A 20,364-nucleotide genomic window follows, 5' to 3' on the forward strand; every position below is an offset into this window, starting at 1 on the left:
CAAACCGGTCGGGGTAAGACTTAGATTTTCTATGTATTTTAAAATTCACATATCCACGGAAAAGTAAAGAAATTAAATGTCAATAGAAAAAAATCCTAAATAACAATTTAAGAAATTCAGAGAATGAAGCTAAATTATGGAAGCCGGACTAAAAGAGATATTCGACTAAAACAAATTTTTTTTTAAATGCGGATATCCCACAAATGTAAAGAGGATGCGAATGAGATGTTCCCTCCTTTTTTCGGTTTTTGTTTTTGAGTCATTCAATTTCGTTCGTCGTCGAAGAATATACTATGTAGCTTTGCAGATAGGTTGGGTTAGGATCGGTATGTGTGAATGCCAGAAAAATTGTAAAAACATTTGGGGGTTTTATTTTTTGTGTTTCTTTAATTGTTGGTTTTTTTTTGTTTCTTCATTCTTTGTTATATTTTTTGTTTTCTTTAAGATTATCATAATTAAATATTTATAACATTTTTTTTTATAAATACAATAGAATGATGAGATCGACTAAATTTATAAATTAGCCAATCAAAATCATTCAAGTCAACAGTAGATTTTTTTGTTTGTCTTCATATCAACTAAAGTTACCTCATTAAATTAATCGCACCTCGTATTTTTTCCTCTCGTTTTCATCAACAAAATTTCCATTTAGCCTTTGATCTTAATGAGTGTGGAGTTTTGGGGGTTGATTAATTTATAGGGGTTTGGGTAGGGTCAGGAAAGTAAGGGTAAGAGTTTAGGATTTTCTTACAATTTCAATTCTTTTCAAATTTCTTTTACACTATGGTTCAATAAATAAATTAATTTCTTTCCCTTCTACTTTATCTTCTTCGTCCTATCTTTTCAATCTCTTAGTCATTATCCATTACTAATAAGCATGAATTACAATAGTATTTCTTCGAAATCTACATCTCTAGGTAGGAAAGAGTAATAGAAAAAAAAACAAGTCATAATTACGCTATTGTCTCCCATAATATAAATTTCTAAAACAAACATTGTAAATATTATTGTTTTGATTTACGACGATAAATATTTCGAACTGAAGGAGACATTTGCTCAATGGATCCCTGGCTGAGGCTAATATGTCTGGGAAGAAGAAAAACTATTCAGAATGAAATGATGATTAAGAAAAAAATCTGATGATGATTATGAGATAGATGCACTTCTGCTGTTGATGCTGATGATGGTGATGATGATGATGGTCCTTGCTGCTGCTGCTGAATTATCTCTAATTAATTTATTTATTTTCTATGGCAGAAATGTGATCTGGCACATCACTCCTTAAGAATCGTTTCCACATTTGCATGAAGAGCATTTCTAAACCTTGCGCATATTGTTTGCAATCGAACAGCGGACTTTCATCACGCGCCGTCCACACTTTAGCACGTATTTTCTTCAAGTATTCACGATCTGTGCCCAGACGTATTGAAATTTCTTGATATTCTTGGCGGGTACTGGCAATTAATTCTGGACATCCCAAGGTAGCCAATTGTGAAGCAGCCACTCTGTAGAACAAAAAAGAAAAAAATATATGAATTTTTGTAACCCTTTTGACATATTTGCTATAACTAACCTTGAAGCCAATGTTTCGCCCGGCAATGTAACCACAGGTGTTCCAGTCCACAGAACATCCATAGATGTGGTGTGTCCATTACATAGAGGTGTATCAAGGCACACATCTGCCAATTGCCCACGACGCACATGTTCTTCCTTGCATGCTACATTTGAGAAAATAACTCGATCTGGTGAAACTCCTAAAATAAATAAAAAGGAAAAATATTATTATTGACCTATTGAAGGAAATTGTAAATAAATGGTGAATATTTTTTTGAAATTTCTTTAAATTTATGCGATGCCACAGTGGGCTTTATTTAAACACCTAAATGATCCACATACATATTAAAAAATCCCTAAATTTGGCCGCTTTATTCTGGCAATTTATAATAAGATTCCTCTCTAATTGAAGAAATATTAGACATTAGGTTTGGTTAGATATGGTGGCAGCCCAATATTTCAGGCTCACTTAGACTATTGGGTCCTTTGTAGTAACAGTGGTTAACTTCTCTATTATCCCAAGGTACGACCTTTTTATAGCCGAGTCCAAACGGCTTTCCAGATTGCGGTGAAACCACTTAGAGAAGCTTTGAAACATTCAGAAATGTTAACAGCAAAATTTTTTGGTGTTTGGTCAAACTGGTATTGACCTTTGTATGCAAGGCTGGGATGCTAACCTTCTTACCACGGTGGCTCACAATATTTGTTTATTATTTTGTCCGAACTTAGTTTTATATTTTTCTAATTTTTACTCATGACTCATTGCTGACAAAAATCAGCAAGGTATCTGGGAGTTCTTTTGGATTCCGAACTGAACTGGATGGAGAATACTGCGGATCGCATAAAGAGGGTCTATGCGGCATTATACTCGTGTCAGAAATTGGTCGGGCAGAGATGGGGAATGAGGCCTTCTCTTTTTGGCTGGCTTTATACCGCGGTTGTAAGACCTGTGGCCACATATGGTTGTCATGTTTGGTGGACAATCGTGAGACACCAAAATCATATGTCGAGAATAAATAGGACTACACTTATTTATATGACAGGCGCTATGAGGACCACAGCCACTGCCGCTTTGGAGATACTGATGGGAGTTATCCCACTCGATTTACACATAAGGAGGACGGCAGAGCTGACACTTCTGAGACTTGACGAGCTTGAACACGCTGGAGAGGACAGCCTGCAGACATACTGAAATTCTGGCCGAGCAGTATAGAGAGACGGACCGTATGGCCACAGAACATGTTTATCATCACAAACCGACATACATTATACCAAGTATAGAGGAGTGGGAAGACAGGAGGATACCCTTCGGAACCCTGTTCCTGTATACGGATGGATCAAAGATGGAGGAAAGAACGGGCAGCGGAATCGATTGTAGGGAACTGGGGATAAGGGAGTCTTACACGCTGGATAGTGATTGCAGTATTTTCCAGGCTGAGATTTCTGCGATCACAAAGGTCGAGTCGCTGTTGATGAGGCCGTTATTCAGAAGCGATATCAGCTTCTTCATCGACAGTCAGGCAGCTATAAAAGCATTGTGCAGTGCTGACATAAGGTATAGGGTAGTCAGCCGCTTTCGTAGATAACTCAAGGTTCTCACTGAAGAGCATAATATAACTCTGTGCTGGGTACCTGGGCACTATGGGATAAAAGGAAATGAGGATGCGGATGTGATGGCTAAGGAGGGCGCTCATGGAACGAATAATGGTCTAGCGGAACTTTTTCCTCCACTATCTTCTTATCATGACAGGATAGAGGTCAAATATGATGAACTATGGCGAAGACGCTGGGTCTCTTCGGATGGTTGCGAGCAAACCAAGTTGATATGGGACGAAAAGAAACGTAGGAACTGCGAAATTTTGATGTCGATGAACAGAGAAGAATTACGGCCATTAATGGGTATCATAACAGGACATAACACACATGGTAAGAATAGGACTGTAGATGGTGTCTGGACCCGGAAGTTACGGAGGACTCGTACCACTTCCTGTGCCAGTGTCCAGCTTTATCCTTTACTTTACAAGATACTGGGCTCATTTTTCGTTCAGGTTCTCACTGATCTGCGAGAGCAGCTTAAGGAACATACTTGCGTTGATCAGGGCCTCTGGCTGGTTGTTCTGAGATTTATTTTAAAGAAAACGAGCAGGTTGAAGTTCTGGGACAAGGCGGACCGCATCGGAAGGAAGAAGATGGAATGATCACATCGAGAAATCACAATGGACCTATACTGGTCTAAGTGGACGTCAATTCAACACAAAATTGATGGTGTTTAGTCAAACTGGTATCGAACCCACAACCCTTTGTATTTTTTTTTGTCCGAACTTAATTTTATATTTTTCAAAATTTTTCTCATGACTCATTGCTGACAAAAATCGTAGCACCGTGACTGCAAAAATTTTTCACGGCCAGTAAAAAGTTATACAGTTTGGAACAAGTGAGCAAGGACCTTCAACCTTATGACTTTGAGTCTTCAGATTTTAAAAATCATTAGAAATATATTTTTTTTATTCTCTGCAATCGCAAATTTGCAACTTACCCATATCTTCGACGGTTTTCTTAATATTCTGTTCGCCCACAGCAGGGAAACGCAACAGCCACAGTACCGAATTGGGCACTGCCTTCAAGATATTCATCCACGTTTGTAATGTGAGAGGATCGATTTTATACAGCTGATTAAAATTACAATAGACAATAGCTTCATCGGGTAAATTGTATTGCCTTCTCGTTGTAATCACTATGCTTTGGGGTACTTCTTCACCGGTTGCTGCTTTATTGTTTGTCTGTGTGGTGGCCAAACCATTTTGCAAGACCACACCATTGAGTGAGGTCTGTATTTGCCCGGATGCAATCATTGAAACAATTTGTGTTGTATTGGGTAATTCGGCAACTTTGTGTGTAATCTCCATGGGCTTGCCAGAATTGATAACTTCGCGGATTTCCTTAACCCCTGTGTTTTCCACCAATGGCGAAAGATCTGTGGCATTAATTACGGCCACATTGTCAGCCACTACTGATAGCTGTTTATCGGCAACGATAAGACGTTCTTTCAGATGGGGGAACATTTGCTTGTGATCGCCAATGAAATAGGTGTAAGGCATATAGGCCAGTTTTTCACTGTATTGGTGAGCCAATTCCATGGGACTCGTAACTTTGTCGGTGATTATATAATCCATGAATGAGGCACCACTTGTACCAGGATAACCCAACCACATAACCTGTATGGGTGCCGGCCTTAATGCAAATATTTCATTACGTGCTCCCTTGGTATAACCATTCATATTGACCAAAATGTGTATGCCATCATTGTAGATACGATCGGCTGCCTTGCCATTGCATGGAATTGTCGACAAATCAACGAAATGTTCAGCCTCTTGTGAGATCTTGTAACGGAACGTCGTACCATCGTCGGGACTCAGTGAATAACAGAATATTTCCACTTGAGATCGATCATGCAGACCCGGTATAGATTGCATCAAATGTGATGTGGGATGATTGCCAAAATCTGAACTCACATAACCAATGCGTATACGTTCACCATTGGGTATCTCCCTTGTGAATTTGTATGGAGGTTTGTGAAAGACCAATATCTTCTCAATGCACAGATTGGCATGGCGAGCAGCAATAGCTTTACGAAAATCGTGTGACAATGGATACAGCATAGAGTGATGTGGATGTACCGAAGGCAAACGATTCTTTTCCAATTGCTCAGCAACAATGCTAACCAGTTTCTTCATGCGAGCCTCATAATCGGTCCAATCACAAACGATCTGCAAACAATGGGCCAAATTGCAATAGGCATCGGGGAAATCAGGTTTCAACTTCAATGCTGTGCGATACGACTGTATAGCTTCGGGTATATTGCCAGAATCTTTGTGAATGCTAGCCAAATTGCTATGGGCATCAGCAAAGGCGGGATTTATTTGTATAGCCCGAGAATAACATTGCAAGGCTCCGTTAACATCTTGCAACTCTTTGAGCGTATTACCCATATTTGAATAGGCATCGGCAAATGTGGGATTGATCCGTATTGCTTCTTTGTAATGCATTAATGCCTCCTTTAATTTTCCCTGTTGTTGTAAGACCGAAGCCAAATTCGAATGTGCGGCAGCAAAATCGGGGAAAACTTCTAATGCCTTCAAGTATAGCCTTGTAGCTTCTTCAATGAATCCTTGTTCTCGTTTAATATTGGCCAAGTTATTAAGTGAATCGGCATGGTTGGGACACAAACGTAAAGCCGTATTATAACATTCTTCAGCTTCCTTAACCTAAAAACAAAAATCACAAAAAAAAATATATAAAACATTTCCCTTTAACCCATGGTATATTATCTCATATCAAATACCTGTCCTTTTTCTTTGAGGGCGTTAGCTAAATTGCAATATGCATCTGGGAAATTGGGTTGCAATTCAATAGCTCTTCGATAAGTGTCAATAGCCAAATCAATAAGACCCTGTTCATAGTAAACACATGCCAAATTTCCATGTACCACAGCATTGTTGGGGGATAAATTCAAGGCTCTTAAATAAGCGGCCACAGCTCTGTGAAGGGAAAAATATTTAGTTTGATTTTTTTTTTCTATTTTAATTCTAACGCCCATTTTCATGAAGCTCCCTTAGTGCTCCGTTAACTAACGTACTTTTAAACCGTATTATGGACATAGCTGCCATCTTGCGTATATACTTCATATGCCAGTTAGGATCTTAACTGTCAATAATTTTTCAGTTAAAGTTAACCGGAGAGAAGATATTTGGAATTTACTTTCTCTTAACTGGCAGTTACAGCCTAACGGAGCTATATGAAAATGGCCGTAAGAAAGTAAAAAATTACCTGTCAAAAATTCTAGCTTCTTTTAGAACATTTCCTAAATTGATATAAGCATCCAAGAAATTGGGATCCAAAGTTACTGCCTTTTCGAAATGATGTATAGCCAGCCAGATTTCTCCTTGAGCATTAAATACACAGCCCAGATTACTCCAAGCTACAGCAAAACTCGGACATGTCTCAATAGCCTTTAGATAACAGGCCTAAGATAAATATATTTTGAAAAAAATATACACATATAAGAATTTGACAAAAACGAATTATTTGAAGAGTAGCTAACCTTAGCTTCCTCGAGACGTCCCAAAGCTTTCAAAAGATTTCCCAAATCACTACGAACGCAGTACAAATCCTAAAAACATAAAAATCAGTTATCATCTAGACTTTTATTTTTTTTTTATTATTAACTCACAGGATTGTACTGTAATGCAGTTATGTAGGCTTGCACGGCAGCTTCCATTTCACGTGCGGCCACCAAAGCTGCGGCCAAATTAATATAGCCATCTATAAAATCCGGCTTCAAGCGTACAGCACGTCGATAGTTTTCTAAAGCTTCCTGCAATTGTCCACGTTCTTTGAAAACATTGCCCAAGTTACTGAAAATGTAGTAGAAAAAAAAAACAAAATAATTTATTTATTTTTCAAATAAAAAAATGAATTTTCTTCTTTCGAGCTTACCTATAAGCTTCAGCCAATAAAGGATTCTGCTTTATGGCTAGCGTTGAAAATTGTGCTGATTTTTCGAGGCGTCGACATTGAAAATGTATGGAAGAGAGAAGTAATAGCACTCCAGTATTGGTGCTATCTTGTCGCCATAATTGCATACAATGTTTTTCAGCATTCTCGTAATCAACAGCCTGATACTCACGATGTGCTAATTCCAAAAGTCCTGTAAAAAAAATAAAAAAGAAAATATTCCATATTATTGAATTTCTCCCGTGAAGAATTGATATTTTTTATATTGTATATTTATGAAAATGTGACATTTCGCGTTAGATTATAGCTCTGGTAAAGTCCTTTCTATTGCCAACCTTAGCAGTCAAATAAGAAAATGATGTGAAGTCTAACAAGAAGCAGAAATTTTATAAGGTCTTGTCAGAGGACAAGTGGGATCCTTCGCAATGATTTTGAAATGTAATTAACGAAGTATTTAACCTTTTTATTTAAGCCCTTCTAGATGTTGTAGTGTGACAGCCCAGTAGTTCTGGCCACTTCACACAAAAAAAAATTGTTATCTGATTTAATCACGAAATAAATTGGTCCATTAATTTTTTAATTGAAATGTCTTTAATCACAGAAATTATAGTATCTGGTAAAAAATTAATTGTATGTCAATTAAAAAATTTATTGATACTATAAATTTTTGTGATTGATTTTTGTTTCAATTAAAAAAATTAAATTTTTAATTGAATATTTTTTTTAACACAATGGAATGGAAAAATATTAGTGCTGGACAACCGTTGAGGTGAACATACTCAGAATATTTAATATGAGTGGTCTATATATTAAGAATTTCTAGTATAACTGTGGTGCAATGGTTATCATGCCAGCCATGCATAGGGTCATGGGTTATATCCCAGTTTCGACAGAACATCAAAAAGTTTTTCAGCGATGTTTTACTCTCTGGAGACATTACTGAGTGGCTTCACCGTAAAGAGAAACGTATTTCAGACTCGGCTATAGGAAGCAGGCCCCTTGGCAATGAGTTTAACATAAAATTGGACTGCATTATGACTGCACAAAAAACCACCATTGCAATCGGTTCTTGCCTAGGGACTGCCATTCCCCATTGTGTATGTTTACCAAAAATTCTTGTAAAAACACAGTCAAAATGCTTACAACCCCAACCAAGCAAAGAAATACGATGTTATCGTCCAGTGAGCTGCCAACTTCTGGGCTATTGGGACAATTTTCTAATGAGGCAATTTCCATGAAATGTTTCTTAAAATCCAGCCGGCTGTAAAAGGGTCGATATAACATGAAATTTTCTAGTACAATGGAGGAAAATGATTTTGTCTTAAGAACATAAGATCTGGTGTCTACTCTTAGATGATTGAAGCCATACAAATAAAACCAGGGGACTAACCGAAAAGATACTTGATTACTTCGTGATAGCTCAAATGATAGATAATGTTTTTAGGCGTAAGATTTTGGAAATTTTTTTCGCGTAATACTGGATGATTTTCTTTTTTTGTGTTTCGTTAACATGTATAATTGGTAGGGTTTTTCCCGGACTTTTTCCATTCCCGGGAAAGCGAGAAATTTTTTCGAATTTCCCGGGATCCCGGTCAAAAGGAAACCCGCTTCAATGTGCCTTATACCATATATCGTCTTAGAATTTCTCCCTGATCAAGAATATATATACTTTATATAGTCGGAAATCGATATTTCGATGTATTACAAACGGAATGACAAACTTATTATACCCCCGTCACCATTCTATGGTGGTGGGTATAAAAAATGTCCCTTATACGCAGACATCCGAAGTGACGTCTTGAGAATATTGGCTACATTTGCAAGACTTCCTAATGACATTCTCACTTGGCATACACATTCACACAATCCTATAGGATTGCTATAGACTTTTGTCTTGCCAACTCATCTGCTTTGCAGTTCCTTCCTCTAACCATCCATTTTATGTGTTATGTTTAACTACAAAGTCATCTTGTTCGTTGAAAGGTTTACCGCAGTCCATGCCCATTTGCAAGATGAAAATTTTTGTTGGTTTCTTTTTCTTTGTTACATGTGGTCATTGCCTTTTGTTACAGGGACACTTAGTTCTTAGTAGTTATCTGTTATCACTCAATTGTGCTTTTTGATAAGGAACCCGATATCCAATGGCGTCCAAAATTTCTATAAAACCACTTGGTATATTTTTAAAAATAAAAAGAAGTCAAACCACTGCGGTAAAACAAATACCTTTTTGGCATTTGGGCGAAATTCAAGTTATCTTGTCCATTGCAATACTATAGTTGGTGCTTTTTGATAAGGAACCTTCTCTTCTCATAGACGATATCTCGTTTTGTATGAAACCACTCAGAGCAACCTTTGAAAGAGGAGCTAAACCATAGCTGAAAAAAAAACTGTTTGGTATTTAGGCAAAATTAAGTTGGAACCCATGATCTTTGATTTTAAAATTTCATTTATAGTATGATTTCTGGAAAAGGTAAAACTTTTTTTCCGGGAGCAACAATGAATTAATTAGGTGACCATGTCTTTTTAAGCTTGACCATTTATGACATAGACTACATTTATTTGTTCTTATCAATATGCTAGGCGAATTGCTTTCCATTTCGCTTTTGATGTATGACGATAACCGCTGCATTATCAATGACAATACCCCTGTAGTTACTTTCATTCTTTCATCAAACCACGGATTTTTTTATTCAATAAACCCCGTCTAAGGACAATTGCACCCATTTAGTTATGTGTGTGCAATACACTATGGCGGGCAATCAACGAATCTAAACACCTGAATATGACCATCACTACACGTTACACTTTCGAGGATGTTAAATGTAAAACAAAATCAATAAAATAAAATAAACATGAATGTGCGATATTCTTGCATACCTGTTCCATCAAAATCATTGTTTAAAAACATAAACTGGGACATTATTCAAATATTGCCAACGGAATCACAGAATTCCTCCTTCTTGTTTGGTAATTGTAATAGTAAATTGTTGTTGTTATTATTTTTTTATTATGGTTGCTACATTGGATAGCATGTGCAGGCTAGGCTGGCTGGCTGGCTGGCTGTCACGACTCACCCACTGTGTTTGCTATTCGTCGTTTCCTAGTGATTTTTTTTGTGGGTGAAGGATATTTTGACACGAGTATCACCACAAATTATGTATGAACTTCTTCTCGGCTGGCCAAGGTTTCTTTCTTGTAAAATTTCAAGGGTGAAATTCTACAATCGAAACAAGTGTATATTCTTACAAAATGAAATACCCACTAAGAGTGAGAGGGAAGGCTATGGTATCACACAACACACAGCGACGCACACGACGACGGCAACATACGTCAGACAGTCAGTCCCTCACACACTCTTATAAGGATGGTGAAGTGCGCCGCGCCGCGCCGCTGCACACATGTAAGATCTCTCGCTTTTATTTGTGAAAAAATCGTCACCCATACTAGGAAGTTCATCTAATGTCGCAACACCATATTGTATTGTAAAAAAAAATTGCGATAGGGGTAGCATGAATGGTGGGGATAAACTGTGTGTGTGTGTGTATGTCCAGCTATTAGACTTACCCGTCTGTATGACAGTTCAAGCGTCATCTACCCGTTTATAATCAAGAGAATTTTTTTCACAAACAAAAAAGAATATCCAAATATATTTGGAATTTATGAAAATGTGTATATAGAGGGGATATAGTGTTTGGTTGGTGTTGTTGTTGTTATTTTTCTGGGTGCTCTGATGATTAGCGAACATTACGTATTAAGAGGCAATGGAGGAATAGTGTAACACCGGACTGTCACTTATTAATAATCGGACGATTCAAAGATTTGCTGATGACTATTATTTAGTTTTGACGACTGCTATACTGGTTTACATGGCACATTTCCATTCCAAACCCCTCACCTGGTGGTACCTCGTCTCTAGGAGCCCTTTTGTTTAGTTAAATAAACTTAGATGGGGAAATTTTCATCTATTGTGTTACTGGATGATCGGCCACCAACAGCAAATAAGTACCAAGCAAACAAGTGCAATAGACGAATACAAAAACAAAAATCTATAGCAGAAACATGTGAACGTTTCTTTTTCGTTGTTGTTGTTGTTGTCGCTGTTCTTGTTGTACTGTATGCCCTGTGTTGTTAGTGTAGTAGTTGTTATTGGGGCCCATGTTGACGTGTTTTCTCTTTGTTGCTGTTGCTCTTATTTTTTTTTTTTGTTTTTTTGAAAAAAGCCCAAAACCCGACCATTCGACCAAGGCAGAACGAAGTGGAAAAAACGGTAGCAGCGCATAGAGCATTATCGGAAAATTTTGTAAATTGCACTCACACTGGTGAACTCGTAAACAGAACCCTCTAATAACCACATATAAAAACAACATATACACAAACATGCACACATACGCACATTTACTATGTTTGCCAAGTAGGCGATAATGGCAATACCAATGGGTATTTTAAATTTTTTATTAGAGGGTTTCTGATGCAAAGATAAGCGAGGGAATTTCGGGAACCAATATAATAGGGATAGTTACAAGGTCCCACTTGATCTGGGGGTAGTAATGTAAGTCGCGCGGGGCCGATTATTTTATACCCTTGACCACCGTGTAGACCAACATTTTTGGTATCATCTCAAATCCAACAAATTTATTGGGGGCTATATAAAGCTCTAAATTTTAATATACATGTACATAAATCTGAAACGATTTGGAAAAAAAATTTTCTTTGGCGTTACAGTCTGTAAAATTTGAGGAAATCATCGCAAAATTATGAATAAAATGTGGGTATTGTTACCATATCCGGAAGAACTAAAACGAATTGGATCAAATTCGACACAGTTAAATATAACGTTAAATATATTCTCTGTGTAAAATATCAAGTCAATTGGAGTAAAATCCCGTTAAAAATGAGATACGGGTTGATCAGGATGTTGATGAAATTAACGACTTTTTCATGGAATGAAAGAGACTTTTTGACTCGTTCATTTTTCCTGAGACAGAAGGCGTCTTTTCGTTTTATTGCGTAGATGTTGATGATGTTGTTTTGGCTTTGAATAAGGTTAGATCGGGGGCTATTGGAGTAGAATTCCTAAGACTTATGTTTCCCTATATATCTGATTTGATTTTACATTTGATTAATAACATTCTGATGTCCTCAACATTTCCTGCACCCTGGAAAATTGCTCGCGAAATGTGAAGTGGTGAGTAGTCCGGACGATCTCAGGCCGACCTCCATATTACCGGTTTTGTCGAAATTGTGCGAGCATATTATGAAGGACCAAATATTAATTCAGACACGACCCAATTTTTTGCGATGGACAATTCGCTTTTAGGAAAGGTTATGGCACTACGGGACTTTTGCTCCATGTTACTGATTCCATTAGAGGTCATGTTAACAGTAATAAATCTAGTATTTTGGTTTCTTTAGATTTGATAAAGGCGTTCAATTCGATTTGTCACTCCACCTTGATTGGAAAGATTCTTGCCATGGACTCTGGGGTGCCTCAAGGCTCGGTTTTCTTTTATATATCATATCAATGATCTTCCTCGATGCTTGGTTGATATCTCATGCAAATTGTACTTATTTGCGGACGATGTCATGATTCTTTTCGGTTTTGATCGCACGTCCTCACATATTGTTGAGAGGTATGTAAATAATTGTCTTGGTAAGGTTGTCCAATGGGCAACGTCATTCATTAGTAATAAATCCTCACAAATCTAAGGCAATTATGTTTGTAGGTCGAGGTGAACTGGATATATTTGTGGGTCAGGATAGGGTGGAGTTTGTAGAGCAGCACAGGTGCTTGGGCATTTTGCTTGATGCCAGACTTAGTTTTGAGCCTCATGTTAACATGGTGCAAAAGACGGTCTACAGCATATTAGCATATTACGTAGGATTTATTCTATGTATATTTATTAATATGTGTTTTCCGACATGGGCTAAAGAAGATATATATGGGAGCTATATCTAAATCTCAACCAATTTTGACTGAATTTTGCACGCATGGTTAGAATGTTAATGCTACTATCTCTGCATAATTTTGGTAAATAAAAGTAAAACTTTGGCCTCCGTGGTCATAAGAGTGTAAATCGGGCGAAAGATATACATATATAGGAGCTATATCTAAATCTCATCCGATTTCAACCAAATTTGGCATACTTTACTTGACCCCTTGTGCAAAATTTGAAGCAAATCAATATGAAATTCTGGTCCCTGGTGCTAGATATATATGGGGGCTATATCGAAAACTGAACCGTTTTGCCTGATATTCTGAAAGATTTACAAGACTCACAAAATATTTGAATATATGAAATTTGAGAACATCGCTTGATAAATACGTCATTTATGACAAGATCGGTTGTAAACATATAAGGCAGCTAGAAATAAATCTGAACAGATTTTTTCCAAAATCAATAGGGATCGCCTTTAAGCCAAAACAGACGCTATGTCAAATCTGAGTACGTTCGAATATTCTTTTTTTTTTCAAATTAAAATTTCCATAAGACTATATTCTTAATACAATCCAATATAATGGAATAGTAAAAACATCCGATTTGATATAGGGATTGTAATGAGAATCAAAACGACGACTTTTGGGGTTTTTTAAAAATTCTTTTTTCATTTTTTTCGATTTGCTGACTTTTGATTGTTCGACTGCTATGTGACGACTTTTGACTTTTTTAACCCTTTCACTACCGAATTAAAAGTAGCCATTGCAAAATTATTTTTTCTTCATAACAAGTGTATTCTAGTGATATAGAGTACAAAACAAAAAATTTTGGAAATGTAAATGTAATTATGTAAACATGGATGTAGCAAGATGTTCTCCTAGGTGGACATTGCTAGTCAAAGAAGTAAATTCACCTAAATATACTTAAACACATTTTAATACGTGACCTTCAATTATGTTAAAAAATGCTTTTTTTTCATGTATTTTGGTATTATATGTAGTTTGGAAAATAGTAGTATGTTTGGAAAATAAGTAACATTGTCTAAAACAATATTTTTGGAACTATTTTTCAAAATACTTATGGGAGCTTATAGGCTGACTTCATAACCCGACTTCTAAAATGTATCCATGTTTCCCAAATTTTCATTTTAATAAACATTTTATGTTTTGTGCTATGTTATTCAGCGTTTACTTGAGCCCCATCTCTTTAAGCGTAATTATAATACACGATCTGATATGTAACCATCGATAGAATTGCTTGTTTACTGAATAATCAAAAGCTTAGTTTTGATAACTTTCTCAACCCAGTTCTGGTTTACGAGTTCAAAAACGCCAATAGGGTATTAAATCCTTTATTAAAACTCCTTAAAGTTTGAATTTTGTATATAGGATATACATAGGATGAATATTTGTTTATTATACGAACCGTTTAGCTAGAAAATTTAGACTTTTCTGTGCTTGAATTATTTTTACTAAAATTGTGTCGAGTTCCTCCAAATCTCAAAGTCGTGAAAATATCTCAAAGTTGTGAAAATATTTTGCTGCTATGGAATTTACAGAGCCCGATGCAATCTCTTTTTTATATTAATTTCGAATTTTGTCATTGCATATAACATTTTTAGTCTAATAATATTTAAACGGTTTTATAAATTTTGCAACTTTTGGCTACCGATGTCCACTATAGAGGACATGACTTAATCGACTTACCCTTATATACCGTACACCCAATTTTCAATTTTTTATGTCCTTTTAGTTAAATAAAACTTCCTCTTGTACAGACAAAATCAACAATTGTATACTATAAATAGGTCACCTTAATTGCTGAAGGGCAATATCAGAAATGACAAAAAATGGGGATTTCACTTTTTCCATAGAAAAAAACTTGCTTAAAATTGACGAAACACATATTCGACTATATAAAACTGGTAAGTTAACATTAGAAGGAACCCCTTAACATACTCCAATAAACATTTTAAATAAAGCATACAAGGATAATGTATAATCGACTCTTAAAGTCATGTCCTCCCAGGTGGACATCGGTAGTGAAAGGGTTAATGAGTAGTCAGTAAAGAATAATCAACAGTACATCCAAGTTAAAATTTCAATTTTTAAAATCGAATTTGTCGAATCTGAAAGTTCCATTGGTCGATATGACACGATTTAAAAAGAACACATCCAGCGTGGTACAGCGTCCGCTTTGGTATGGAGATTGTAATGAGATTCAGAAAACCAATTTTGAAATCATGAAAAATTCGATTTTCGACTTTTGCGATGGGCACATTTTTGACTGATGATGATGAGTGGTCAATATAAAAAATCGAGTAATCGAAATTTTTAATAAAAACTAAATTTTGTATCCCAAATTTGAACATAGAAGTCTCTGAACGTCTATGGATTAGGTAGAGGTCAAGAGTTAAAAATTGACTTTTTGGCTAATACGCTTTAAAAAAAATAGAAAGACTAACGGGCTTTTGGTTTAGGGCAAAATCGATTTTAAAAACAGAACAAATAAAAAAATTAATAAATAGTACTAATCGTTGGTAAGGCCAGATATTTTTGGGGCTCTCGCAGACTATTCAGTCCATTATGATACCACAGATGGTGAACGTCGCTATTGTCATTGGGTGTTACCCGATTCTATATTTAGCTCAATGAAAAAAAAACAAGTTCGAACATCGTTTCACATTACGAACCAACTGCTTTAAAACTCTCAGAAATATCACCAGCATTACTGAAAGGGGATAACTGATTGGTGTTCGGTTTACAAGTAAGGCGGGCACGCTAACCTTGCACTACGATGTTTCCCAAATAGAGCTAATGATTGCGATAATTTAGCTTTTTGCCTGATTTATCTTTTAGGCTAAAGATCTGTAGTTCACATAAATCATCAAAAAATTATGTTCAAGAACTTTGATAAGGGGGAAAGATGCCTACCGGAGGTCAACAGAAAACGTAGGGACAATGTTATGTATTGTATTAAAAGTAGATTTTATGCATTAATTAAAAGACTTAGCAATCTAGTCAAAATTTCAAAATTATCCTCAACCTAACCTAACCTCAAGCTCCTTATTTGTAGTTTAACATATATATGTCACCTGATCTGAAAGTGATCAATACTTATTCCGAGCCATTGTTGATTGACGCAGGCTCTTCTCCAATTTATACGAGCCATAGTCCAATTGTCGGAAGTGCTTGCAGTACTTTCAATTAAAATCCAGAATCAATGGTAATTGAATAAGAGGTGCATAATCCCTGCATCAATTGCTGCTGACGTTTATGTAATAAGGAAATTCAAATTCGGAGAGAATGAAGTGCAAACCTATCAGCTTCTCCAATGTTATGGGATACAAATTGGCAAGGAGAAGGGATTTTCAATTACCGTTTAATCCCGGTTTCGGTCGACCAAACAGTCATCCTGAAATAACTGGCTGCAAGTGCAAATGTCGAATTCGATTTAATTCCGGTTTTGAGGCACAGTTGAGAACATCAGTTAATCTAATGTACGAGTATGGTTTAGCGTTTGGAATAAGTCCTATTTTCTCAGTGTTTTCGAAACCATTGAAGTTTTTCCATTGGCGATACCCTATCCTAATTGCCAGCATACAGCCAATGAACAAATTTCGATTTTAGTATCAACAAATCGCCATTATTTTTAGCACGAGTGCAAGACAACTGTGACTGAGGAGATGATTTCATCTGTGGGGATCGGGATTTAACTAATAGGTTAGGTTAGGTTAAAGTGACAGCCTGATTAAGTTTCAGTCTCACTTAGACTATTCAGTCCATTGTGATAAATTGGTTACCAATGTAATTTCTTTTTCTTAGGAGAATATAAAAAGAAATTAAAATACTGCAAATATACTAAAACTCCTCCTGATAGACTTCCGTGTTCAGATAATTGTTAGAGTATACTTGCCCTAAAGTGGAAAAAATAGGTCAATTTAAAAATTAAATTCTTATTTTTTCCCGTAGCGCTTCATAATGTTCCATCAGTAGGATGATTCGGCTTCTTAATGTATACTCTCCCAAACTTTTTCTCATCCCCAACATCGGAGCGACGAAATTTTTCCAATAAATGGAATGTTTGCGATTGGGTTTCTCTGTAGAATATGTTTCTGGAATTTGTTATTATCCAGATAGAATAGAAGATGTGATGTGATATGTGAGTTCCACCAACGAAATGTCCATTTTGTCATCAGTGTCGTCTGGGGTGTGTAATCTGAGTTAGTAATTCGTATTTCTCTCTATGTATTTTGTACAGTATATTGATTGCATTCAGCTTCCCTGCTCCCATAAAACAACAATTGTAGTCATGTGCATGCGATTTTTTTTTAGTTTTTGCTACAGAACAGTGAAAAGCAGCAGGGCAGAAAGGCATTGTTCAAAACAACTTATGACAACTCTTTCTTTTATAAAAAAATTTCTATACGCAAATACAGCACATGCTGCTTTGTGGTGCTCACTCACTCACTCATCTGTACTGGACGACGCACGCACACACATTCACACTCCCTCGAATACAATCAAATAAATAAATATACATATACCTCATATCAGTCAAGCGCGTAATCACTTGCAATACATATACACCACCCTGTTTGCTAGCTGACTGACTGCTAACCCTCCTATTCCAATAATAATGAGAAAGGAGACAGGTAACATTAAATATTCTATTTCGTATTATGAAAAATGCCACCACCGAAAATTCTTACATTTTGTGTTGATGGATTCACAAAGATCTTCCAAGAAAATGGGTCCTTATTTGGAATTGGTGGAGAAAATTTAGTGGTTTTGTAATTGGTGCTACTTACCAACAGTTGATAAATTTGGAGTGTCATTGATCTTGCCCACTGCTGCTGCATTATTGCCTTGATTTTGCAGTGTTGTTTGTGTTTGGGGGTTTGGCGATTGCTGACTTTGCATTTTGCCTAAAATGGAACAAATTCGTCGTTTTAATTTCAATTAATTCATATTCAATTATTTCAAATTGTTTCGGAAACACTTCGTTTTTGTTGGCTAGTATTTATATTATTCAATATTCTCCGATTAAATCGCGGTAGTGGCGGTGGCACCTCAGCTTGTTGGCCATTGTCATGCAATCCGACGAGAACAAAATATAGGGGAAAATTTTTTTCTCTGGACGTGAACGTGTAAGAGAGTAAGAGACGACGACAGACCGAAATCAGCCAGACATTAGCTACAGTTCCAATACACAAATCTATAGATATAGGCGATAAATAAAATAACACCACCAACAATACTACTACTACCGACGACACACAATGAAAAAAATTGATTTAAGATTTTTTAATTACACAAATCTTCCCAGCGGCCGAACGAAGGCGATGAGTTCTTTTGTTCCGCAACAGTAAATAGCTTCGTTTATCCTGCTTGCTGTTGTCCTCCCTCCGCAATAGATGAATTCGATTATATTTATTTGTTTATGATAGGATTATTTTCAAGAATTTCCACTTGATTTTATATTTTTCTCTTTGTTTACGTATAAGTTGACGACATCTTAGTCTCGCGTTCGGACAAACAAGCCAGAATTTCTTTAATGTGTGTATCAGAGAACAAAGCCCATGGAGTTTAACGACGCTGGTAGCCTGCCGTTGATTATCATCGGCGGTGTTGATTGCGAATAGCCCCCCATTGACAGTTGTAATTTGTAGTTCAATTAATCGTTTATTTGTAGTTCAAATGATCTGATTATATGGGTTGTTTTGTGAACAAGAATTTATTTGCAGCTCCTATAAAGTTCCTGCTGCATGACAATAATGAATCTTTTTTATTTATTCCTTAAGGCCGGTACTTTGTTCGGTTTTCGAGTTGACAATCACTTTATTTTTGCGATTACTTTTTCTGAAATAATCAAAATTACACATGAAAACAAACATATTCCTGTTAAATCTTGACGATAAAGAAATTGCGTATAGAGTTAAATTTTCTGCTTTGAATTAAGCTATTTTAATAAAGTAACCGCCAAAATTTCAATGCGAAAAGGGAACATATTAGTACCGGCCTTTATACGAGCGAAATGTAAACAATTTATAATAATGGCTCAAGAAGTTTTCGTTGACAAATACACCAATGTATTTCTTATGTGTAGCGGCAATCTCTACCTATTTTAGTTCTGGCATATTTTGATTTTGAAGACATTTCTGAGAATCCCCACTACGTCGAAAACAATCGTATACTACCTCCACAACTCGTCGGAAAAGCGCAGTCACTATTGAGAAGTTGTACCACGCCGAGTTACTACAAAAAAGTATCGCATGAGTGCAATTATTAGGTGCCTTTTTTAATAAATTTAGAACGACGCCAATGCAGCATAAACATGCAGCAGTATCGATTATGCCTTCGGATTTAACTTATAATGTGGCCGATATATGGGATATGTTCGACACGAGCACTGTCGTCCGGAATAACTTATAATGCGCTTTGCAGACTATCAGTTATTCCGGACGACAGTGCTCGTGTCGAACATATCCCATATATTGTGCACATTATAAGTTAAGTCCGAAGGCATAATCGATACTGCTGCATGTTTATGGGATCGATAACACATTTACCGATTATTTAGTCATCGCCGACAAGTCGTATCGATCCGACACATTGTAAGATTCTTTACAAACACCGACATTCCGTCCGGAATAACTGATAGTCTGTAAAGCGCATAAGGCGCATTACATGTTGCAGCGTCTATCAGCTAGTGTTTTTATTTTCGATGGAGGCAGCGTGTTTGTAAAATATCTGAAAAACAATCACTTTATTCCATTTGGAAAGTCAAAAATTGTTCACCAATATACCTTATACTATTTGCAGCGAAATAACTATGTTTTCAGCAATTCATTATAGATTTTAATTACATAAATTATAAGAAGCTAGTTGCGCTTGATGTTTCCCAAAATATAAAAAGACTTGTAACAATAGTGATGGCAAAATACTTTCATGTACATTTCATACTTGTTCATACGCTTCCCCCATCACAGTTGTTGCAGTGTCACTTACGAGTCTGTAGTAGCGATGAGGATGAAATGGAACTTTGAAATGCTGACAGGGTAAATATTTAAATAAATAAATAAAATTCACTGTATTCACTGTATTTTAAAATAAACTTTTTACTTCATTTAATATACCAAACAAAACGTTGCAATGGTTACTTTTTCTGCTTCTGTAAATGAAAAGCAGCCGTTAACATCACAAATTAACAAAACCTCAATTATTTGTTAGCATGACCATTTTAGATTTGTCAAGAAATTGAGGAACAAAAAATTGAAATATCATACTCAGTGTGAACGTAGTGTTACCAGCGATTCTGCTATCAATGATATCAATATACATACCTTGTAGTAATGTAC

General features: G+C 36.2%; 1 protein-coding gene across 4 annotated transcripts; it reads right to left on the reverse strand.

Annotated features, from left to right (window-relative positions):
* Nucleotides 1-245: 245 nt before the first annotated feature.
* Nucleotides 246-18,554, reverse strand: sxc (O-linked N-acetylglucosamine (GlcNAc) transferase sxc). Of its 4 annotated transcripts, none has more exons than XM_075312489.1 (10): nucleotides 18,319-18,554; nucleotides 17,815-17,931; nucleotides 7,051-7,261; nucleotides 6,785-6,968; nucleotides 6,656-6,724; nucleotides 6,382-6,578; nucleotides 5,897-6,092; nucleotides 4,091-5,819; nucleotides 1,574-1,754; nucleotides 246-1,505 (listed from the first exon to the last, which is right to left on the reverse strand). In XM_075312489.1, exons 2-10 carry the CDS (start codon nucleotides 17,924-17,926, stop codon nucleotides 1,238-1,240), a joined length of 3,147 nt encoding a protein of 1,048 aa, XP_075168604.1. In that variant the 5' UTR covers nucleotides 17,927-17,931; nucleotides 18,319-18,554; the 3' UTR covers nucleotides 246-1,237. The 4 variants fall into 4 exon arrangements, with proteins under 4 accessions (XP_075168604.1, XP_075168607.1, XP_075168605.1 ...); XM_075312492.1 differs by lacking the exon at nucleotides 18,319-18,554 and adding an exon at nucleotides 18,006-18,215; XM_075312490.1 differs by lacking the exon at nucleotides 18,319-18,554 and adding an exon at nucleotides 18,076-18,184.
* Nucleotides 18,555-20,364: the final 1,810 nt, after the last annotated feature.

Source organism: Haematobia irritans, chromosome 5 (genome assembly GCF_050003625.1).
Source record: "Haematobia irritans isolate KBUSLIRL chromosome 5, ASM5000362v1, whole genome shotgun sequence".
NCBI classification, from domain to species: Eukaryota; Metazoa; Arthropoda; class Insecta; order Diptera; family Muscidae; genus Haematobia; species Haematobia irritans.